At 38.7% G+C, this 23,624-nt stretch overlaps 1 protein-coding gene across 14 annotated transcripts in view; it reads right to left on the reverse strand.

Moving 5' to 3' along the window:
• Positions 1-1,347: 1,347 nt before the first annotated feature.
• The window catches only part of OSBPL6 (oxysterol binding protein like 6), a 238,983-nt gene continuing 216,706 nt past the window's right edge, over positions 1,348-23,624 (reverse strand). For 7 of the 14 annotated variants that reach the window (XM_010602798.3, XM_023542808.2, XM_064286952.1 and 4 more), the window contains 12 exons: positions 23,376-23,483; positions 21,582-21,719; positions 14,932-15,019; positions 14,198-14,451; positions 12,678-12,815; positions 12,300-12,363; positions 10,559-10,637; positions 9,097-9,244; positions 7,067-7,211; positions 5,093-5,219; positions 2,722-2,844; positions 1,348-1,718 (listed from right to left, as the gene is read on the reverse strand). In XM_010602798.3, coding sequence (XP_010601100.1) covers positions 1,610-1,718; positions 2,722-2,844; positions 5,093-5,219; positions 7,067-7,211; positions 9,097-9,244; positions 10,559-10,637; positions 12,300-12,363; positions 12,678-12,815; positions 14,198-14,451; positions 14,932-15,019; positions 21,582-21,719; positions 23,376-23,483 — 1,521 coding nt within the window. In that variant the 3' untranslated portion in view covers positions 1,348-1,609. The remainder of the gene's footprint in view (positions 1,719-2,721; positions 2,845-5,092; positions 5,220-7,066; positions 7,212-9,096; positions 9,245-10,558; positions 10,638-12,299; positions 12,364-12,677; positions 12,816-14,197; positions 14,452-14,931; positions 15,020-21,581; positions 21,720-23,375; positions 23,484-23,624) is intronic. The other 7 variants (XM_003406197.4, XM_023542811.2, XM_023542815.2 and 4 more) reach the window with 4 other exon arrangements.

Genomic DNA, 23,624 nt, shown 5'->3' on the forward strand with positions numbered 1-23,624 from the left:
TGCTCCAACCTGTGGAAACTTCAGAGTTTTTCCTTATGTCCTCATCGGCAGTTTTATGTTTGATAGTGTATTAGCCAGTAGCAGGAATGCTTTGCTGAGGAGAAATAATGCTAAAATCAACACCTCATAACAAAATGTAAAATGTCAGTAACCTGTTATCAGAGTTTAAATACTTAAAGCCTGATGGTAAGATTCTAAGAATAAAATATATGTAATTTTATAATTCTCTAGGAAAATCTCTAAGAAGATTTTTTCTTTTAAACATATAGGCATTTATATAGTCATCTACGTGCAGAAACTTAAGAATACTGATGCAAGTTACCTACAAAAGCCTCTGTATTAGTGGAGGAAAAACCAAATCCTGAAGAATGCCAAACACATTTCTGCCCCACTTTTTTGGGATGAATAAATTCCTTAGCTTAAGTTTATATCTCTGCCAATAGCAATGTAAATGCCTAATACATGGTCATGTACCGTAGAGAATCACTTGATGAAAAATATGAAATAGGATTTGCATAGAATTCATTTAAACAATGCAAATAAGCTACTAGCATTCTTGCTTCTGTTCCCAGTGGAATCTGACTAGTGCCAATGAGTCGGGCACGGGATAGAAGGGTGGGTTACATTGTGCTTCACTCAAAAACTGTTATGTTTATAGTACTACTTAAGCCCATTCAGGAATTTCATATGCTTTTTGTTATCTTCTTCCAAGGTTTTAACACTGATGCCAAGTGCTTAAATTAAACACATATTTTGCCAAATAACAGGGCACACTGTGAGGTTAGGTCGAAGAGGGACGGTTTATTATCTGGACACAGGACAGGAACTTAACGAGCAATGTCAATACAGAGATCTAATTAGTCACACCTTTTCCTTTTCAGCTTTTAGATATATGACATAGAGACTGACTTATCAAAGTAAAGCACATGTTGCTTTTTTTTTTAAATCCATCTAAGTTAGTCTCATAATTTCTGATCCCATAGTGAATCATGCCATGATTCAAAAGATCTGTCCTTCACATAAACCTATAAGCACACATTAAAAAAATGATTTATTGTACATCTTTGCATTTCTTAAGGCATGAACAATGGCGTACAGATGGAACAGGCTCTGAGAAGCATCACGTCTTTTTCGACAAGGCCAGCACAAGCACACATCAAACAGACACACCTGAAGTCTGAACTGACCGACCGCTGTGGCCCAGGAGCCCCTCTGATAAGGTGGTGGTGCTTCCAGATAAAGGACCAAACGCGTGGCTTCTATGTCACGTTGCTTTGACTCTCTTGATCAGCTTTGAGCACCAGTTGCAGTTTGTTTTCTTGAAAAACTCTTCAGACTTTGGATTTTATATTCTACTCTTTTTATTCTGCTTTTCGAGGAGGGTATGGATGTTTTTAAGGAATATGGTTGCAGCAAAACAGAAAGGATCCAAGAGTGGTTAGGGGCCTTGTCTAATGCACTTCTTAGAGTCCATTATAAAGATGAATAGAAAAGCAAATGGTAGGTTTTCAGTTGACCCACAAACCACGCTTAGCTATAAGAAACTGAATTGTGCATAGTTATTTCTTCATTCAGAGTGTGATATGTTGGCTAGCTCTACATTCCCAGTTTACCAAAGAACAGGGCTGTCTACTTTACTAAACCCAGGGTCTTTTCGCAGCTCCCAGTAAGTGTCGTTAGAAACCCAGACTTCCCTTTGATTGGCATTGATAACTTTTCTGTGAAAATATAAAAATGAAGATTAGACAAAAATTGCATCAAGGTAAGCTGATAATTGGATCCTCTCCTGTGAATAAGACATACATATAAGCAGTACTTTTTTTTTTTTTAGGGCAGTTAGTGTCTTATCTGCTTACTGATGACTTGAATATTTTTGGCCAGAAATGAACTCATTTTGTTGTTAAATGGAAGTGGGTAGGGTCATGAGGAGAGAGGCTGAGGGCAAGAATAAATCATCTCCAGGCAGGACTAGAAAGTGAAGAGCCCCAACCAAAGCACATACAAGTATTAAAACTGAGAACCTCAGGCCCCAGAGCCCAGAGTCTCTTGTGGGGAAAAGTATGCAACGTCAGTAGCTCTAAGAGCCTCTGGTTGGTCAGTCTTCAAAGCATGCACTTTAGACGTCTGAAGGGCAAGGCTGCATTTCTACCTAGGGCAGTCTTGAAATGGCAACTATAGAGGGTATGAGGTTATGCTGAGCTTTTTGTCTTGGCTCTGGAGGGCAACAGATGGATTTGGAAACCAGATTAATCTGTGTGAGGTATATACAATCCTGTAAATAATCCTGTAATAATCACCCACAATCATACCACAGTGGGTATAACTGTTCAGATTTAAGCTCCATGTATTAGAAATAAAATTAAATACTAATCAAGCTAGGATGACCTTGTGGACAGTAGGGTACCATCCCATCTCTGGGTGAGGAAGTGGGAACAAGTTTCTATAATTCTAAAGGGTACAGCTGAAGAACAAAGAGTCTCCTGGGCAAGATCCTCAGTCTCTTTTGCTGTCTATGAAAAGTGCTATAGAGAAGAATTTATTTTTATGCAAATCTGATTCAGTATTTCCACTGCCAAAAGCAAAGTTACCAAAATCAGTTTAATTTTTCTACCTTTAAGTTCTCTGGATACCAAACTATTTGTAATTTTCTTTTCACCTGGTGTTTCCCATTGTTTATGCATTTACAAAACATTTACTTGCTATCTGATTGAACTGACTTACTTAAAAAATTTTGGTATATGTTCAAGGTTGTTTTCTTCCATGTATCGTCTTCGAGATCTCTGAAGTTCTTCTACTCTTTGTTTCTCTGCTGCTGCAGCTTCCAAATTTCCTTCTTCCAAAAATCTAAGCAAAGAGCAATTGATCTTTTAATATATTATCCTCTTTTCTGGGAAAAAATAATCTCATGTACACAAAATTACCTTCTGGTTGCTGTAAGTGTAACACTCTGGTAATGTCCTCTCACCCCTGCCCTAGGCACACCGCCTGTTTGTCCATCAATCCACATGCTTTCTGTGTATGTGGTCTGAATTACTGTGTACAGCAATATAATGGTAGGAGTGAAGGATCAGTGATTTGGTCCTTGAAGACTTTTCTTTGCCATTTGGGGCTCTACAACTTGAGGTTTTCAGGATGGCTGGAGGGTCCAGGGTTAGAGCAACATGAAGTAATAACTTGTGCTCCTTTTCCATATTGTCAAGAAGCACTTGTTAACCCAAAAGAATTAAAACTAGGGACTCAATCAGATACTTGTACTCCAGTGTTCACTGCAGCATTATTCACAACAGCCAAAAGGTAGAAACGAGTTAAGTGTCCATCAGCAGATAAATGGATAAACAACATGTGGTAAGTATACATATGATAAAGAGATACAATAAAGCTAAAAGGAAAAATGAAGTCCTGACACATGCTACAACACAGATGAGCCTTGAAAATATTATGCTAACTGAAATAAGTCAGATAAAGGGACAAATATTGTATGATCTCACTTATGTAAAATATCCAGAATGGGCAGATGTATAGAGACCAAAGTTTATTAGTGTTATCAGGGCTGAGAGGAGGGGGAAACATGGAGTGATTACTTAAGGGGTACTGAGGTTTTGTCTGGGGCATGGAAAAACTTTTGGAAATAGTGGTGATGGTTTTATAACATGAATTTAATTAATGTCACTGAACTGTACACTTGATGGTTAAAATGGAGAATTTGTTATATCTATTTTACCACAATTTAAAAAATATGAAACAAAATAACAAAAAAAGCACTTGGTATAGACCATAAAATAGAGGATGAAAACTGGCTATCATCCATCTACTTTTAGAAAAATTGAGGGGGGAGGAGTTTTCCTGTTTTATTCGCGAGAATAAAACTGATGGAAAAAAAAAAAAAGGTTAACAGTTGGAAAAAATTACAAAAGGCCAAAGAATAGGAAATGAAATTCAGGAAGGGAATATTAAAATAGAATTGAGAAACAAAAAGCAGATTAAAAAAAAGACCCACTGGTGATTTGCAAATATTTAAATTTCAAAATAAGAGCAAAGGACAGGGATACAATATGATATACATTATACAGGAAGTTATTGATAGATTTGAATGTCAAATCGTGAGACTGCATGTCTGGAGAGAGAACAGAATAGCAGAATATAAGAGATCTGAACAGTTGAACATTCAATACTGAAAACATCTTGGCAGAAGACAGATAAAGTAAAAAAATACACTGGAAACAGGAAACTGACGTAGGTCTGGACAGTGTTTCGTTCTGTTGTATACAGGGTCACTATGCATCAGAACTGACTCGATGACACCTAACAACAACATAGAAATTTTGGAAAAAGTAAGATGAATTCAGCAGGAGTGAAAATATAGGACACAGTGAGTGCAGAATTATGTACAAATAATAAAACATAAGAGCCAGAAGGTATTAAAGTACATCTTACTCATATCCTATGGGATCAAAACCATGTTGGGCATATTCCAGGCTTTCATTCAAAGCATTTCTCAGTGCCCCTGTCACTTCATACTCTTATTATTTAGTTTGAAAGATACTCCATGTTACAGAGTAATAGGAGAAAAGAAGTTAAACAAAAAAACCAGTGGGGAGGAGTGATTTTGTATTTAGTGGAAAGACAGAGTCTATTGAATCTGTAAACCTTTGGTAATTTTTTTTGGGGGGTGAGGAAAGGAGATAAAACTTTTTGTTGAAAAACATCTGTGTTATTTTCCGTGGGGAATATTTTAGTTGAGATAAACAACCTTCTGGTATGATCACCCTATGGATACTGCTTTACCTAGGGTTGTGGTTGTGGTTAGTTGGCGTCGAGTCCATTCTGACTCATGGTAACCCCATGTGTGTGGAGAAGAGCTGCCCTCCATAGGGTTGTCAAGGCTGGAAACTTTCAGCAGCAGATTGCTAAGCCTGTCTACCCAGGCGCCTCTGGGCGGGTTAGAATCTTTCGGCTAGTAGTGGAGCACTTAACTATTTGTGCCAGAATTACTGACTGAATGAATAAATGATGGTGGAGAAGATAATCTCCATGACCTCTGTAGTCCTGTGCTATGACCTATGTACACCTTAAATACCACTGTCGTCCTTACCTCTGATCTGGCCTAAATCGTGCATCTGTCGGTGGAAGGAGGTCTTTCAGCACAGGATCTAACTCATTGAGCTCAATAGCAAACCTTGTGAAGCCATAATAGAGTTCATAGTTGGTTGGCATGGAACCTGGAGGGTGACAGATGGGCTATTGCTGAGAGACAAAAAGGCTTACAGATCTCAGAGAGCTGACTTACCCCTGTGTTTCATTAATACCCACTGTAGTACCAAATTTGTATAGTCATAAACACTAGGTTATACATGTTTTTCAAGTGAATTAAATCAGTTATATTTTGCTAGGTGGGGAACTTTATGTTACCAGAACTGACAGGTTCATATATGTAATAATAAAATCCAGCTTTCAAAATAAAACTTTACACATATAGTAGTCTCACTGGGTAAACTATTCCATAACTTTTCTTTCAAAAGTTCAGTAGCCTTACTACGTGCAAGCCTGATTTGCTATAAACATTAAGATTTTGCTAGAAATACTTATTTACTTCCCTTTAGAAAAGAAAAACATGAGATCTAAATTGATTTTTATTGGCACTTTTTAACTAACCCCCTCAAAGGCAAGACCTTTGTTTGCTTTGCCCATTGATGTATCCAAAGCTCCTAGATCAAAGCCTCATACCTAGTCAGTAGTCAATAAATAGGTGCTGAAATGAATGAACGAACCACTCTACTAGCAGGAATTTAAATGCTCATTGATCTGTCTTAGGAAACCAACATTTAATTTTAAAGTTAGGGATTAACTGACAAAATTCCAATGAGAATAAATGTTTTGTAGAGACTTGTTCCATCTATACTAATCAATTATATGCTACTGTTATTACCAGAACTCTTTTGATGTCTTTTGTTAAATGCCAACATATTGCTGCTTTTTGTTGCTCAAGTGAAGATACGACAGAGAGCAATGGCCCTGAGATTGGAGGGTGCCTGTTTGAGAAATAGCGAAGAGACTGGTGTGGTTAGAGGAGAAGCAAGTAAAAGAGAAATAGGCTATACTATAAGGGAGATAATAGGGGGTTGAGTGTGGAACCTAGAAACTTAGAGAACAGAGGGGCCTCCAAATCTGCAAACAAAATAACAAGAAATGGGCCAGACAGCAGAAAAAAAGCCATTCCCTGAAACAGTGGGGCAGGGTATCTAAAAATAGCCCACAAACTTCTTTAAAGTTGCCTTTCAGAAGCAGCTGGAGAAAACCAGGCCCAGGGACGTACGCAGAACATCCACCTGTGACCGCTGTGTGACCTCCCACCAGGGACAGTGAGAGGCTACAGCCCCAGCCAGGGAATTGAACCCAGAGAGCGAGAGACCGCACAGACGCGTCACCCCATAATAAATCCTGCTACGAATCCCAGAGGCTTCCAGGACCGGAGCCATCTTGGAAAGCTGCTGCATGCACACCTTAGTTAACATATCCCTGCCTGTGTCTATGAATAAACATGAATCTTTTCCTGCCAGAGAACTTTTAAAAACTCGGGCCTGTCTTTTGTTCTGTGAGGTGAGGGTATGCGTTGCTCTAGGCCCTCCTCGTCTCCACTTGCAAGCCTCTTCAATAAAACTTTGCTTGTGTGGAAAACTATGTGCCTTACCTGCTCATTCTTGACCAGTGAGAGGCAAGAACCTTACTCCAGTAACAAAAAGATCACTTACTCTGGCGAGTTATTAAATTTGAGGATTATAGATGTTTGCGAGCTTTCCTTTGTTTAATTAAAACAGAGGATAAATAACATCAGGAAGGATTTAAGTTTGATTTCAATTGTCTGAACTTTTTAATAAATATACCTAGCTTTTGAGATGCAGGCATTATACTTAAGAGTGATTTTACATGAAGCCAAAATCTAACTGCCTTTACGCGCCTATGTTTTTATAACATCACTGTTAAAGAAAACAAAAGGTAAACTGCATGGGATGATCTAACATTCACTCCTGGTACTCTCCTGGGGGCAGGACGCACATGCCAGTCTCACCTGGTCTCCAGATGCACTTTGCAGAAGGAGCCACGCCACAGTAGAGCCCTTCATGCCACTTCCCAAACAGCCGGTGCACCACCTTTCCCTCTTGATCCATAACAACACCCTGGACTTCATTCACATTAGAATTCCAATAATTCACCTGGGAAAATCAACCCCCAATTAAGAGTCAATCTCTTCAACAACGCCAAATCTCTACAACTTCTGTATGGGAAATTTTCTTAACCTTGAAGTTACACATTCAAGCCATTTCAAGAAATCTACCTTGAAATGTTTTTTTACAGAAATGGTGGCTTCCTAAGTGTTAGACAGCTAAGCTTTTAAGAAAGGGACGATCTCTACTCTATCATGGTAGCATGAAATAGAGAAGGTTTAGGCTCTATCCTAGTAACCTAATATCAATTTATAGGTTGGTAATTTCTTCCTCAGATCCTTCTGTCTTGTATTTTCCCTTTGTTCATGGATTTTAATGAATTTCAGTTGGCAATTCTGCAGAAGTGGTTTGTGAAATAATTTTCCCAGTATTTGTAAATGGTTAAATTTTATCCTGGGGACCCTGCTTTGGCCCTCTTCCAGCCATGCCCCTCCCAAAGGGGTGAAAAGTCTATGGGTACCTACCCACTTAGAGCCCATGATCCCCCTTCTAGATCAAGCCCAAATACCCAAGACTCTTATTAAATTCTCTGTCCAAATGGCTCAGAACTTATTCCACAGCCTGCACAGGCCTTTTTCTTAGATTCATCCAAGGGCAAACAATCCACCAGTGTATGCACCTTTAGGCCTGAAGGGTGGTCAAGAGGTGGCTCTTTGCAGGGAGTGTGGACAGAGCTTAGATATGTGGGCTGGACTGCCTACATATGTGTGTGTGAGGTCCCCTGCAGTGCAGAACAGAGCTGAAAGTGGGAAGAAAAGCGGGCAAGGCCATGGGCCAGGACTGGTTCATCCTGTGTTGCCATGCTTCCAGCACGAAGCTCTGAAGTATCCAACCTGGCCTTGTGGCTTGTGATAAAAGGCATATTCATCAAGGCCAAAGGACAGAACATATTTTCTTTGACATTCTGTAGGCTTAATTCATATATTTTAAAATATTTACACATGTGGTATAGGCACCTCCATTTGTACTCTTGCCCTGGGCTCTGCAAATATCAATGACAGGCTTAAAATGAAGTTTCTCATAGCCCACAAAACTAAATGCACACATGTACTCTTATCACCAAGTCAGACAAATAATGATCCCAGATCTTCACTTCTAAGCCATCTAATGAGTCTATAAGGAGAAAAAAAAGAATATCTCGAGCTAAAATAAAGACATTAAATTAAAACTAATATGATCTTCCAATACGGTGTAAAAGGATTTAACTAAGGGTTCAATGTTACCTGTTTACCATATGAGAATGTGATCATGAGGGTTCATGTACCACAATGGATTCTGTGGCACACCTAAACAAACATGGAGGTGATACTGAGGGAAAGTGGTGTTCTGTGGGCATTTCTATCCCAAACATCTTTTCTTGTTAATAAAGGCAACGCTTTTTGTTGGACTTATTTGGACTACAATAGCAGCATTTTTGGATAAGGGTTGTGATGAATGGTAGCTATCATCTACATGGCTGCTCTATTCAACTTGACAGAAATTGTCAGGAAATAATAATTACATGATATTTATCTTAAATAAGATCACCTGAATATGTTATAATCAAGCAGGAACAGAATATAAACCAGACTTGTTATGGGCAAAAAGTATTTTCTGGGGTTTTGCTTTTTGAAATGCTAACTTGCTGCTTAATAAAGAAATCATTTCTGTTTTCTGTTTTGAGATGGTGCTTTGTTGAACCTCCATACATAGAGATGCCTTCATGCCTCAAGCAACTCCATCGGTTGATTTTGCTTTCTCAACTAAAATGTCCTTAAGCACCAAAGATACAGGACAAATTCACTTGCTGCTGTTTAAAGGTAATTGTACTACTTCTTCCTCAGTAAGTGTTTTATACTATTTTTCCTACACTATGTTGTATGATGTTATTTACCTTGACAAATGTGAGTTTGCAGATGCAAACACTGCTTTTGGTATTTCTGATGGTGACTTCTCCATAATGCTCTATCCATCTCCTCCCACTGAGAATGTTATGTATGCACGTGGTGACTTTATTCCACACATAGCAATCTCCGTATCTGCTGGTGAAGAAAGAACGTTCATATTGGTTAAAAACAGTGAAGGTCACAAATAGGTATTACTGTATATACTAATGACAATGTTCTGTGATCAAAGCTTCATTTCCCTTATATCTTCCTTGGAAGTTTCTTCGTAGTCACAAATATTTATATGACATGATTCACTCATTCAAGGAAGACTTTCTAGAGGATGTGAGATGTTGTCTAAGATTTGGTGGGATGGATAAAAGGGTATTATGGACTGAGGAAAAGCAACAACAGAAGGCACAAGGGCCAGAAGAGCACAATGCATCTAGGGACCTATGAGCAGTGTGTTACAGGTAAGTGGGTGTGGCAGGCTGCGAGGCTGGAGAGGTGTGCTGAGGCAGAAGAGGGAAGGCCTTAAATGACACACCAAGGAGTCTGCATTTACCTTGCAAGCAATGGGGTTACTGCAGAAGGATTCAAGGTAGAAGGCATGATAGGGTGTGCATTTAAGAAAGGTTACTCTGAGAATGTTGTCTCGTATTTCAAGTTAAGACCGAAGATGTGAATACTTCTTTGGGAAAAGACTGACTAGCATAACTAAGATGAAACAGATCTAATGCAAATTCCGGAAAGTAAGGTTATGAGAATTTCCGCCAAGGAATGAGATGACAGCTTCAAATCACATTTAGGTTTGCACATTATGTATATTTATGCATATTTTCAAATAAAATGAAATGCTTCTAAATCCTTATAAAATTAATGAATTGCTATGATGCAGGCACTACATATGCACCTGGGAAATATTTCTTCTTTCCAAATTTGCAAATATTGAAAGTTTATTTTGTGTACCTGGGGATACTTTCTTCCCCTCACCTTCCTCCACCAACCCACCAGCAAATTCTGTGATTTAAGAGGAAACAAAAAACAAAACGTAGCAACCAAAAAAAAAAAAAGAGAAAGAAACAAAGAACTCAACCTTCCTTCCTTAACAAGATAACTTAGAAATTAAAATAAATAACCCTGGATCTAAAATGAGCTCAAAATTAGAATTATAAATCATATAGAAAAGGGGAATGTTTCACATAAAATGCAAACTAGCACAGTGACTGGAACATGGTAGGTGCCTGTTGTTGACTGATGAATGAGGATGTAAATAGACAAATAGGCAGCTTTGACACATATTCTAACATTCTCATTGATTTTTGGGAACCATTCTCAAAACTTTGGTGAAGTTCGCAAAGCTTTGAGCATACAGAGAAATGAACCCTTGGCACATTTTGAGATTTAGAAATTTCATTTCTGATTTAGAAAAACAGATAAGAAGCCAAAAGGAAGATGGGACCAACGTACTTGGGAAGCATGACATTCAGTGTTCCAACAGGCAAGATTTCCATTGACTTCCCCCAGAACTTGTTTTTCCATCTGATATCTACACAACATAGGTAGAGGACAAGAAACATGTACATCATGTCTTATCATTTGTTCCGTAAAAAATAACCTTTGTATTACACTTTACCTTTTACAAAGCACTTTCGTAATAAGAATTGATTCCGTATTTTTTTAATTAAAATGACAAGAGGCTGAAGATGGCCCAAGATGAAAAGATTAACTGTGAACCAAAAAAACCTGAATATCTATGTTTCTCTATAATACATGCTCTGTATTTGTTGTCAACTAATAAATCTCAGAAAAGCCTGAAATAATATGTGTGTGTATGCATATTCATATACACATATATACACAGACTGTACTGTGTTTTGGAGCCCTGGTGGCACATTGGTTAAGAGCACCGACTGCTAACCAAAAGGTCAGCAGTTTGAATCCACCAGCTGCTCCTTGGAAACCCTATGGGGCAGTTCTACCCCGTCCTGTAGGATTGCTATGAGTCAGAATCGACTCGACGGCAACAGGTTTGGTTTGATTTTGGTTGTACTGTGCTTTAATATTACAGATAACATTATATGTTCTTACAAATTTTCACTACAAGACAGAAATAGTTAACATAGAGATCACGTATCAGCTGTATAGCAACTGCAGTGTGGCAGTATCATTGATTTATATACATACTTTTTCCCCACGTGGAAGAATTATACAATTTGGGAGAACAGTAAAACAAAATAAAATCTCTAAATATAGATACACAAGATTTATGAGAAAGTGGGATTAACTTAATGTACATGTTCCTACACTAGTTGTTAAGATACAGCTCAGGGCCCAGCACTTTATCTCACATGATGATCTTATGTTTTCCTCTTAAAACTCAAGTTTACCTGTGTATTTATAATAACTGCCCTGTTCCCTTTTCATGAACTAAGGGAGCTTAATGCTGTTGCCACAAAATTTCTGAATGTTTGTCATAACCAGGAAATGATTTACTCTCTTATTTTGGAAGAAGGTACAGTTCTGGTGCTCTATCATTTTGTGTATTTTTTAGGTTGAGGAAATTCCCATAAGAAGAGTTACTCTGTGAGCAATGAAGCACCCTTCAAACTGTGAAGGAACTATTTATACTTAATGGTCAAATTTACATATTTTTTCTTTCCTTTCCAAAAGGGTTTTGTAACTTTTCCTTTTAGGGAAGTTTTTAATATTTGACTGAACACAGGGTATTAAGTAAAGGCTTCAATCCAAACCTCTGAGCCTCAGTGAGTAAATGACCAGAAACTACTGCAATGTTTATCAATCCAAATAGACTGTGACCACTGGTGATATGCCGCAAAGCCTTTGTTCAGGATGAAAATCTCTTTGTACACCCCAAGAAGCAAGAAGGCAACCTGCATAACCTCCATGGTATGGATACAGACAATGAGGCACAATGAGGTAAAGTAATAGCCTTAAGCTGGCAGGGTCAGCATGAACCTCTGCTGTCCCATAAGGCTGTGCCTCCTAGATGAACAATCTCCTCTCTTAAATGACATGGTATCATATTTCAACCTAGAAATTTAATTTCTCAAACTGAACTAAGTGCCAATTGCCAATATTCACTAAGTTCAAAAAGAAAAAACCTAAACAGTATAATGTACCTTTAGAAATGAGAAACTTTTTCATAGGCTTGTAAAGTTGATTTTCAAATTATAACTAAAATACAAACCTTGCCAAAACACAAAATTCTTTGATTCACAGTGACAGGCAGAAATGGGTGGATGATGGCTAACCTGGTAATTAAAAACAAAAAAAGAAGGCAACAGACATTAGTGTTAAAACTTCCACATATGATAATTTTTTACACCATATATTGGCCACCCTAAAATACTCAATTCATCCATATATATTAGTGAATTATTCTCAAAATGCATAAGTGAATTACTAAATCTTTAACTTTTAAGATGTCATGCTTAAACATGGAGAATTTACAAACATTTAGGCAGATGAGCTAAGTAACTTTTCTGTTAAATGGCATCATAAACCACCCAAAACAGATAGTTCCCTCCTACTATACAGAGACGTCACTCAGTCCAATGGGACTTACCTGTTCTGAGAAAAATCGGAAACCTTTGTCTTCTCTAATGCATTCATAAGTCTCCCCAAGGACAGGGTTGAATGGCTTACTTCCTGCTCTGAAATAGGTGGAGCAATATCCTGAAACTGCAAATGCAGCAATAAGAACCTGTTAAAACATTTAAGAAAGGAAAATAATATAGGAGAGACTATTTCCAGGTCTGTTTGTCCCTTATTACTCTAGATTTTACATGCTCCTTGTCAACGGGCACTGATTTGATGGCCTTTGCTTTTTCTATTATTTTCACAGGATCTTCTGGAACTTAAGGGGGAAAAAAGCTAAAATGAGGCTCCCATAAGGGAACCTGGAGGCAGTTGGGGTCGAGTGTTCTTTATTCATACATCCAGCCAAATTTCATGATCATGAGTGTTGTAGGTTGAATTATGTCCCCCGAAAAGACATGTTCAAGTCCAAATCCCCAATACCTGTGAACGTGTTCTTATTTGGAAATACGGTGTTTACAGAGGTACTCAAGATAAGGTCACAGTAGATTAGGGTAGGCCCTAATCCAATGACAGGTGTCCTTAAAAGAGGGATATTTGGACATAGAGACACAGAGGATAGACGGTGATGTGAAGGTGGAGGCAGGGTTGGAGTGCTAATGTCTAAAAACCAAGGAGTGCCAAGGATTGCTGGAAACAAACCTTGGCTAGGGCGGAGGCATGGGACATTTCTACTTGAGAGCTTCCAAGGAAATTAACCCTAACGACACCTTGATTTTGGGCTTCTGGTCTCCTGAACATTGAGAGACTCAATTTCTGTTGTTTTAAGCCACTCAGTTTATGGTAACTTGTTATGGCAGTCCTAGCAAACTAATACAATGAACATCAGAGTTCAAATATCTGAAACTCGGTGTGTAGGTTATGCAGGACGGTTGTGGTGCTGGTGATGAGAGCAAGTAAAGTTTCCCACAGCCACACTGGAATAAAGCCCAGGCCAAAGTACAAACAGGAAATTACTTTCTCAAACCAAAGCTCCTAAACAAATGGGGTATCTTGACATTCAGGGAAAGCTGATAAAGCGAGGCTAACCAGTTCCTGGCAAGTTGATTCTGACTCATGGCAACCCCAAGTGTGTCAGAGTAGAACTAAGCTCCACAGAGTTTTCAATGGATGATTTTTCAGGAGATTGCCAGGCCTTTCTTTTGAGGTGCCACTGAGTGGGTCTGAACTACCAACCTTTCAGTTAGCAGCTGAGCGCATTAACTGTTTGTACCACCAGGGACACCAAAGCGAGGCTAGACATGCATGCCTTAAACCTGTAAGGAATATGATCTTTTACATCCTAACTTTAGAAACCCTCTAAACCAGAGATAAGTCACAAAGCTCACCTGAAACTTTTTGGCCCTGCATGACTTATGCAAACGAACTCTCTTACCTATGTAGTAGGAAAGTTATGCAAAAACCATGTCTCCAAATATATCATCCTAAGGAATTCTGGCTTAGCCCTGGTCTAGGGTTGGCATTGTTTTGTGGCACCGAGTTTATTACCATGCGCTCATAGGGATCGTCGGTCTCCGAGGCCTTGTCCAGGAGCTCACTGTATTCAATTTCCTCACAGAGATGCTGCAGAGTGTTGAGGGGCTCATTTAGCTCCACAGGCATAGAGACTTTAGAAAGGTCTTTGCCAATGTTGTTCCTCAAGATATTCCACAGGTTGATGTTACTGGTGTCAGGACAGGGAGCGGGCAGGCACGTTCGGCGTCCATTTCGGAAAGCCCCCCCCGTAAGCTCCCCATTCAGGACTGGAAGAGGGAGAAAGACAAGAACCACAGTGAAAGATCCTCTGGTTTTCTGATTTCATAAAACCAGAAGGAATTAACCCTTCCGATGGAGCACCCTTCTTAAGCCTTCATCATGCTCTCTCAAGAATAAACTGAATTATTTCAATACAAGGTTGCTAACAAATGTACAAATATCAGTGCAAAGTTTTTAAAACACGATTGGGAAATATTCTCAAATATTATTTAAGAAAAGGTAAGTTAGATTTAAAAATTTAACATTTAAGGATGAAAACTTTTTGCATGAGCAAGAAGTAAAACTTTTTGCTCTTAACCATCTACTTAATACCTTTTTAACCATCTATTTCCACAGAGTTTACAAATATATTGAACAATCAGCTCAAACAGGACACTTAGCGAGGGGAAGAAAATGACTTTGTTAAGTCACCAGAGTTGTAATTTGCTACGTAGACAGAACAACCTGGAAGCTCGAATGATGCATACTTTGCCGAGAAATGTTGTCTGCAACGCTGGTGTTGTCTTCAGATATGTTATCACTCACATCACTGATATAAGACTCATCATCTGAAGCCTAAGGAAGGCAATAGAAGGGATTAGAATTCTCATTCAGTCTTCAAAGCTCTGATAATTAAACACTTAAAAACAAGAAATTATTGTCCAAATGAGAACCAGAGGTCATAGTGAGGAATGTACTTGGCATATATGCAGTGAACGCTTGAGGTTCTACCTCAGCCAGTATATATCAATTGCTAGAAAGCAGCCTTTGTCTTTAAGTAGCTACTTCCTTGTCTTGTTTGGGGAGGCCAGTACATAAACAAAAAACCTTTAAATACAATACAGTAAGAATGTGCACAAAGGAAGGCCCCATGACTCCACCGGGAGGAGTCAGGAGAGACTGCCTAGAGAAATATTTACGCTAGGTGTTGGAGAATTAATATGTTTTCCAATTGTTAGAGACAGATGCACAGGAAGAAGGGAGAGTGTGTACAAAAGGCAAGGATCACAAGAGAAACCTTTATTCTCAGAATGGTAAGAAGTTTAGTGTGGCTGGGATGGAGGGTAGAGAACAAGAAGAGAGCCTGGCTGAGAAGGGCTTTTCATGCCACCAAAAAGGCCTCACACATAATCCCTACAGGTCTTTGAAAACCAACAAAAATGCAAGGGAATGAGAGAATTCAATTAGTTTTCAGGAAAATACTTGGTGCCAGTGTAAAGAAAAAGCTAGCAGGGAAAAAGTCTCCAGAGTCATCTGGAAGGCAAAAAACAGGATACTGCATAGATCCCCTTAAGAAATACTGACAGCGTAGATTAAGGTGGTAGCAGTGAGGATGTGGCGGTGAAGCTGTGTATGAGATACAATAGACCAAACTTGGCCGTTCATCTGGGGAGATGGGAGATTTAGGGAAGAGGAGAAATAAAAAATTAAGCCTACACGTAAGGTCCGTTTTTGAGGAAGATATGGAACTAAAATGAAACCAAAATATACATGAAAATAAGCTTAAAGGACAATGTAAGTCCTAAGAGGAGTCAGAGACAGCAGATAATAAAGTCGGGGCATGAGACAGACCCCACAGGGAGAAATGGGAGCAGCAATGCCTCTACTGCAGGCAAGGCTGCTATTGGTGCTTATTTACTTTCTCTAAAACGGAAACAGCACTCTATTTTTTCTGAACACAAAACCAAAACATTCTTTTTGTAAAAAGTTAGAAATTACATAAGGGTATAAAGATGAATATGAAAATCTCTCAAATCCTGTTACCTAAAGGAAACTACTTTTAACATTTCAGTGGGTATTACTCCCCAATTTTAAAATACCAGTACACATATATAGATATATCTGTCTAAATCTACTGAAAATGAGGATTCATCTGTATATTGTCTTCTAGTGTTCTGAATATATTTTCATTATAATAAATATAGTGCTCATGTTTATTTGGAAGAGCAACATATATCATTATATAGTCATAACATTAGGAATTTAACCAGCTTCTAAAGATGGACAACTAGGTGGTTTCCAACTTTTCATTATTATAAACAACACTTGAACATCCTTATAAATATGTGTTTTGTGTATCTGTTTGTCTGATGATTTCATTAAGATTTATTCCTAGGCGTGAAATGCCTGGGCCAAATGGTATGCTCACTTTTAGGCTTTTGTCTCCTGCTGTCAAATTGTTCTCAATTGAGAGCATTCATCTTTCAATCCCCTTGACCACTGTACACTGTTAGTTTTTAAAAATATTGTCTTAGTCATCTAATGCTGCTGTAACAGAAATACAATAAAGTGGATGGCTTTAACAAAGAGAAATTCATTTTCTCACAGTCTAGTTTAGTAGGCTAGTCCAAATTCAGGGCGTCAGTTCCAGGGGGAAGACTTTCTTTCTCTGTTGGCTCTGTAGGAAGGTCTTTCTTCCCCTGGATTGGGAGCTTCTCTGCGCAGCAGCCCCAGGTCTAAAGGACATGCTCTGCTCCTGGTGCTTCTTTCTCGGTGGTATAAGGTCCCCAACTCTCTGCTTGCTTGCTTCCCTTTCCTTTTATCTCTTGTAAGATAAAAGGCGATGCAGGCCAAACCCAGGGAAACTCCCTTTACACTGGATCAAGGATGTGACTTTAGTAAGGGTGTTACGATCCTACCCTAATCCTCTTTAAAATAAAATTACACTCACAAAATGGAGGACAGCTACACAATACCGGGAATCATGGCCTAGCCAAATTGATACACATTTTTGAGGGGACATAATCCAATCCATGACAAATGTCTACCATCTAATAAGGAGCCCTGGTGGCACAGTGGTTAAAGTGCTCAGTTGCCAACCAAAAGGTTGGCAGTTTGAACCCAGCAGCTGCTCTGCAGGAGAAAGATGTGGCAGTCTGTTTCTGTAAAGGTTCAGTCTTGGAAACCCAGTGGGGCAGTTCTACTGACATACAGGGTCACTGTGAGTTGGAATAGACTCGACAGCAATAGGTTTGGTTTGGTTTAACCTACCTGATGAAAGATCTCTTTCTAACATGTGAATTTCATCTTTTATGGATTCTCTTCTCCTATCTTTAACATGTTTTACTACTTTACCATATGTTATATTTTTCCTAGCTTGTAATTTGGGTTTTTAACTTGGCTTATGCTAATTTATTTTTTCAATGTAAAAGTTTTAAATTTGTATATAGTAAAAACAATCAGTCTCTGCTGTTAAGGTTTCTGGATTTATTGTTATTTTTAAAATGAGGGTAGTGGAGAGTTCATATAAATAAGGAGAGAAGAAATGATTGGCAGAATGATTGCATGAATGAATGAATGAATAGCGGTGGTTTTGCTTCTGCACACTGAGCTGCGTTTCAGCAGTCTATAAACAATGCAAAATGAGAATAAAGGCTTTCTCTGATACATATTTTCCTACTGCAATTGGTTCTAAAGAATAGAGTTTTACAGCTCCCGTTAACTGCAATGGAGCTGAAAGCTAAACCACCAGGCTCATGAAAAGCCACCTTCTTAAGCCTGATAAAATAAATAGATAAAAATTCTTCTAAGAGATTGCTCTGCAAAAGCTAAGTAGACTCAGTTTCATTAGAGGAGACAAATGCCTGCCTGAACCAAATTCACGTTGCATGAATGTTTATTGTTTGAACATTTGTTAGGAAAATACTCATGTTTATCCTACAAAAAGCTATTAATTTATTCCTCTTGAATTTTCAATCTCTCTCAAATTGATACATCACAGAAAAAATCATAGAATTAAATGAGGTAAATACATGGTATTGCATTGTAAGGTATGCAAGTGCTATTTGGAGTTAATTAGTGGGTCCAAGAGGGATTCTGACACCACTCACTCTTCTTTCCCTTCCTAGAGGCACTTTCACGAAAGTGGTGATTTTTTTATGGATGGATGAACTTAGAACATGGTAAAATTAAATATATCTAGATAGATGATAGACTAATAGATACATAGATAGTAAAAATAACAAGAGACCAGCTACTAATTGTAAAGAGTCTTTGGTCAGGTGGATCAATGGTACATAGATTCTTCTGTTTGCCATTTCTTCTTGCTTCTGATAAGACTTGACATTATAGTTCGAAAAATGGTGCCATGAATAAAAGAAGTTGCTTTGATTAAAAAAAAAAAAAAAAAGTTAGGGGGCAGGAGGAAATGGTAGTTTGAAATTTTAGGCAGGGCAACCAAGGTAGGCTTCACTGAAGGTGACTTTCTAGTAAAGGACTGAAGCGAGTGAGGTTGCTGACATGTGGATATTGGGCAGAAGAGCATTCTAGCTAAGGTGGATGCACATGGTGAGGCCCAATCGCCTTTGGCAGCTGTACTGCAGAGGATCCAGTCTGAGCCTCTATGCAGCTGCTGCTAGGATTCACACACATATAGTAAACTAACCAGGTGGGCTTGCCAAAAGTCTGTGAGTGTGAAGATTTGAAGAGCCTTCTGGGGTGACCTCATCATTTAGGACAGTCGGGCAGATACTGCTGACCCAACAATAAAGGCTCTTAGCCGAAGTAGAGGAGCAGCTCTGAGAACACCCTGAGTCTGTCACTTGAGTCCGTGTCCTCGTCCAGCCCCTTCAAGTACTTAAGACTGAGTGTTATGATAAAGGAAGAAGTTTTAAGTAAAAACAGTTATTTCATGAAAATTTGTAAGACACAGGGCATAAGGGACAGGTGTGCAAGTCAGTTCTTTCTAGTGTGGGTTATAGATGAGTCACTCTCCCTATTCCAGCAAGGGATACAAGGTGTCTTTAGCAAATTGAGAATTCCAGGATCACTCCTTTGGCCTCTGGGAGGCTCCAGAAGAATAGAAGTGGCATGAGATGAGGCTGCAGCTGTCTATGGGCATGGCTCAGATACAAGGACCTTTGTATGAAAGCTGAGGAGTTCAGATTGCTATTCTCAGGACACTGGGAAATTGGGACATGATCAGGTTTGTATTTTAGAAAGATTAATCAGGGTACCCAGTGGAAAATGGATTGGAGGGGGCAAGATGGGAAACAGGAAAAACCAGTTATGGGACTGACAGGGTAATCAAAGTGGGGAGAAGATGGGGGGTTGAACTGGAGCAGTGGCAGTGAAGCTGAAGGGAAATGCATGGGTCTAAGAATACTTAGATGACAGAAGGTACAGAATCAGATGAGTAAATCAATGTGGGTGATGGGAGTAATGAGAGAAGGAGTGAAGGAAAATACCCAGGTATTTGATGCAAACACTTGGGTAGAAGAGTACTGATATAGGCAACATGAGGAGTATGTGCAGGGTTGTTTTTTTTCTGGTGTGTATATGTAAGGGGTTTGTTGATTAATTATTTTTTTAGATGTGTTGAATTAGAGATTCTGGGGGAACACCAGGTGGCAATGTCCAACAGGCAGCTGGTTATATGGATTTGGAGCTGATTCTCCTCCCTTTCTCTCTAGACCTGCTCTCTCCTTGAGCTTCAGACTTCAATACCCGGATGCCCACCAGATAACGCCACGAAGAGGCCTAATAAACTCATGATGCCTCAAAAGTGAACGTATCATTGCCGTGTACCCCTGCCGTGCACCTCTACATGCCTCCTTCTACCACTAGGTTCTTTTTCCTCCCTCACCTCCAAGGAAGGTGCACCACCATCTTGCTTAGATACCTATAGTAACCTGATTCACATCCTATTCATTTCTGTATCACCCCACTAGTACCTTGGCACCCCAGTCAAGTGAGACCCAACAACCTGGAAATAGGGGGGATTGGGTGCTTTCAGAGAGATAAGCTATAAAGTCAACAGATGATGGGTCAGAGTCCAGACCTGCAGAGTCTAATTTGACTGTAACCTGACTGAAAATGGAAGAAGCAATGGGAGCTTAGAAAAGAAACAGTCAGAAAAGGAAATGCTGGTTAACATGCTTCCAGTATGGTGGTTCCAGTTGAGGAGAGGTAGTGGCCTGGCTCAAGACACAGATAACCAGTCTGCTGGTAGGGGTATCCCTGTAGTGGAGACAGAAGCAAGGAGCCAGTGTATCTTTATCCTCCTAGCCACTGTGTTCACTCAGCTCACTTTTCCTGCTGTGTCTCATTCTGTGCTCACCAAGCAACCTGCCTGTCATGCACATTTGCCTACAGGGAAAGAAGCACTAATCAGCAAGCATGGCTATTCTATCCATCTCCTATCAGTTATCATTATAATTGATTAAACTGGCACTCAGCCTGTGAAGGGGAGTCTCTGTGAACCTGCTATTTTATCACTTGACATCTGAGAGGCAGGTGCAAACCTTGGTACATTAACAAATTCAGTGCCTGATACAGGAATTCTATTTTACCTTTCTCGTATTATAAAAGTGATGTACGTTCATTATTTCTTTCTCTTTTCTACTTTGTTTTTGTTTTTAAAATCACTCGTAATTCCAAACATCCAAAAACAACTACGACTAACTGTCAGGATGTTTCCTTCCAATTTCTTTTCCAGGCACGTGGAAAAAACATTTAGCAACTATTTCATTTCGTTTTTATACGAATGCAGAACAGATTCTGCAATCCTAAGTGACAAAAGTCCTAATCGACTCTGTGAGAAAGGGTTTCAGCTGCTTCCTCTATTAAAAAGAAAAACGCCTACTTGACTAAATTTCAGTAATGTCTATAACCTGAACAAGGAAGAACATCCCTGCTTCCATGATCTTGCCAAGACTCATGGGCATTAAGAGCAATCCAATAAAGCTTTCATGGTAGCTGGTGGTTAACCGCCAAAACCCACAATTATTCAACTAGCTGTATACTAGACATTATCCTCCTAAGTGTAAATCCACATCTTGAGCAAGAATATACGTATGGTGACATTCTAATTTTCTCATTCTTTCTACAGTTATAAGATAGACTTCTATAAAGAACTCTGTGATCAACTATCTGATTACTCTGACATATGGATCATACAAGAAAGTCAGAACAAATGTTTGATTCTTTCCTTTTATTCACCCAATTTAAGAGTAACAAAGTAGTATCCAGACTGATAAGTGCCCAGTAAATGGGAGTCAATATAGTTTTCATGCTTTTCGCTTTGCTAAAATTTGGACATCTTACTATGATGCCAAAAAAAAAAAAAGTCCAGTCATACTTTCTTCAACCCAAACTTATGATCATGAGTAGTTGTGGGTGACATGTCATAGAACCTTACTTCATTCTCTGATGAGCTTGCAGAGAGGAGCACCTCTTGGGCATCGAAGAACTCAGAGACAGATTCTGACATGGAGAGGCGGCTCTCATTGGCTACTTGCTGTGACAAGGGGAGACTAACATGGATTTGCTCACCAGCCTAGAGAAGAGAAAAGCACATAGTTTAATCATTTTTCTGTTTTAGAAAAGCTATTCATTCGTAGCATGATGCCAAGTATCTGGAGAAATCCACACTGTGCATTCAAAGAGTGGTGAGCACAAGTAATTTTCACTTGCAGCTCAATCTTGACCACAGCCTAAGTCTTCTTCCAGTATGTCTAAAGAATCCACAAGGCAGAGTAGGAAGGAATAGGTACTGTGATTTGATTTTAAATCTCTGTCCAACTGATATTAAGTGGAATTTCATAGTTTGAGCCCCTATCAATCTGCTAAATTGATTGTGGAGGTAAGTTCATTCTCTTATTCTCAGGTCTAACACTACTAGTCATATTCTAGACATTATACTAAACCTCAAGAAGTATGTGTAGAAACTACTAGAGACATGCTAACAAAACAATCTACAAGTCTAAATTTTGAGGCAAAGTATATAAAAGTTATTGTCCAATTTGATCAGGAATTTTAACCAATGAAACATATAAACAGAGTATTGAACCTCATTTCAAACTGTATTTTTATTAAATAAGTGATAAATATTGTTTTCAAGGCATCTGTCTAAATTTCAATCGTAAAAACATGTAAGAGATGTATAGTAGATATTTCTGTGCAGTAGATATTTCTTTACAGGTTGTGAAGAGGAATCCAACTGAGACTATTTTAAAATTTTTAAATGGCAACTCTTTAGAGCTACTTCTAAAGATTTTGGGTGTTAGGTGTAATGACAGATCACAGCACTCGTGGAAATGAACAGGCATAGAGTGGGCAACTTAAGTTAAAGAGAAGCTGTCTTGGGATGGTATTTCCTAAGCAGTTAGAGGCTAGAACCCTTGCACCTGTAGATTTCTTGCTGCAAATACGGCCTCAGTATTAGTTAAAACTCTTCCCTTGTTACATGTATCACTCAATATGAGGCTCTAATATTACTGCTGAAAAGTGTAAAACTTCACAGATATAAAATAATTGTTCTGTCAAGGGTCATAAACAAAATTATACATTTAAGTCTTGTCCAAATACTGAGTATTCTTCTATCCCATTTCCATTTCTTCAATCTGAAAAATGGGAAATGGAATAATAATAGCACCGACCTCAGAGGGTCACTGGGAGAATTACATGAGCTAATACACGTAAAGTGGTTAATACAGTACCTAGCACATAGCATATGTACATTTGACAAGTGTTAGCTATTAATTATCATTATCAGTAGTAGCTGTAGTAGCACCATTAGTATTAGCAAGGTCAAGTGCCTTCTCTTCTTAAACAGAGCTTTCAAAAAAACCTTAAGAAAACTTTTATTTGGCACCTTCTCAAGTAAAAATGATTTTTTCAACATTTCATTGACCATTTGGGGATAATGAACATTAAAAATGAAGACTCAAGACAGACACAGAAAATTCACAAGCGGCATAGATATATAAGCAAAAATTTAGCGGCATCATGTGAACACAGGAATAAATAAAAATCAGCACTGATCACCCAGAATAAATGATATCAAGCACATGAACGTTCTTCACTCCAAAGAATACAAATGTGTATGTGGGGAATCTTATCAACAGTGAAAGAGCTGTATAAAAACAAAAATGTGCAGTAAATTTAGAGGCTACAGAGTAAGTACTCAACATCTATTAAAAATCAGTCTTACCTCATCAGGGCTAGGAATAATATTTACACTGACAACCTGCTCACAAATAATAGACTCTGAATGTATTCTGTTCAACCGACTCCTTAGTTCAGCATTCTGGTTGAGTGCCTTGAAATAACAAAAATTGCACATGAAACTTCAAATTAATAAGCAAGCATAAAACAAAACAAGTACACAGGTACAACTTAGACAACAAATTCTCTGATGTTCTCAGCTGTTAACTTTTGGAGTCATCATAGGCCAGAACCT

Source organism: Loxodonta africana, chromosome 6 (assembly GCF_030014295.1).
Source record: "Loxodonta africana isolate mLoxAfr1 chromosome 6, mLoxAfr1.hap2, whole genome shotgun sequence".
In the NCBI taxonomy this organism is placed as follows: Eukaryota; Metazoa; Chordata; class Mammalia; order Proboscidea; family Elephantidae; genus Loxodonta; species Loxodonta africana.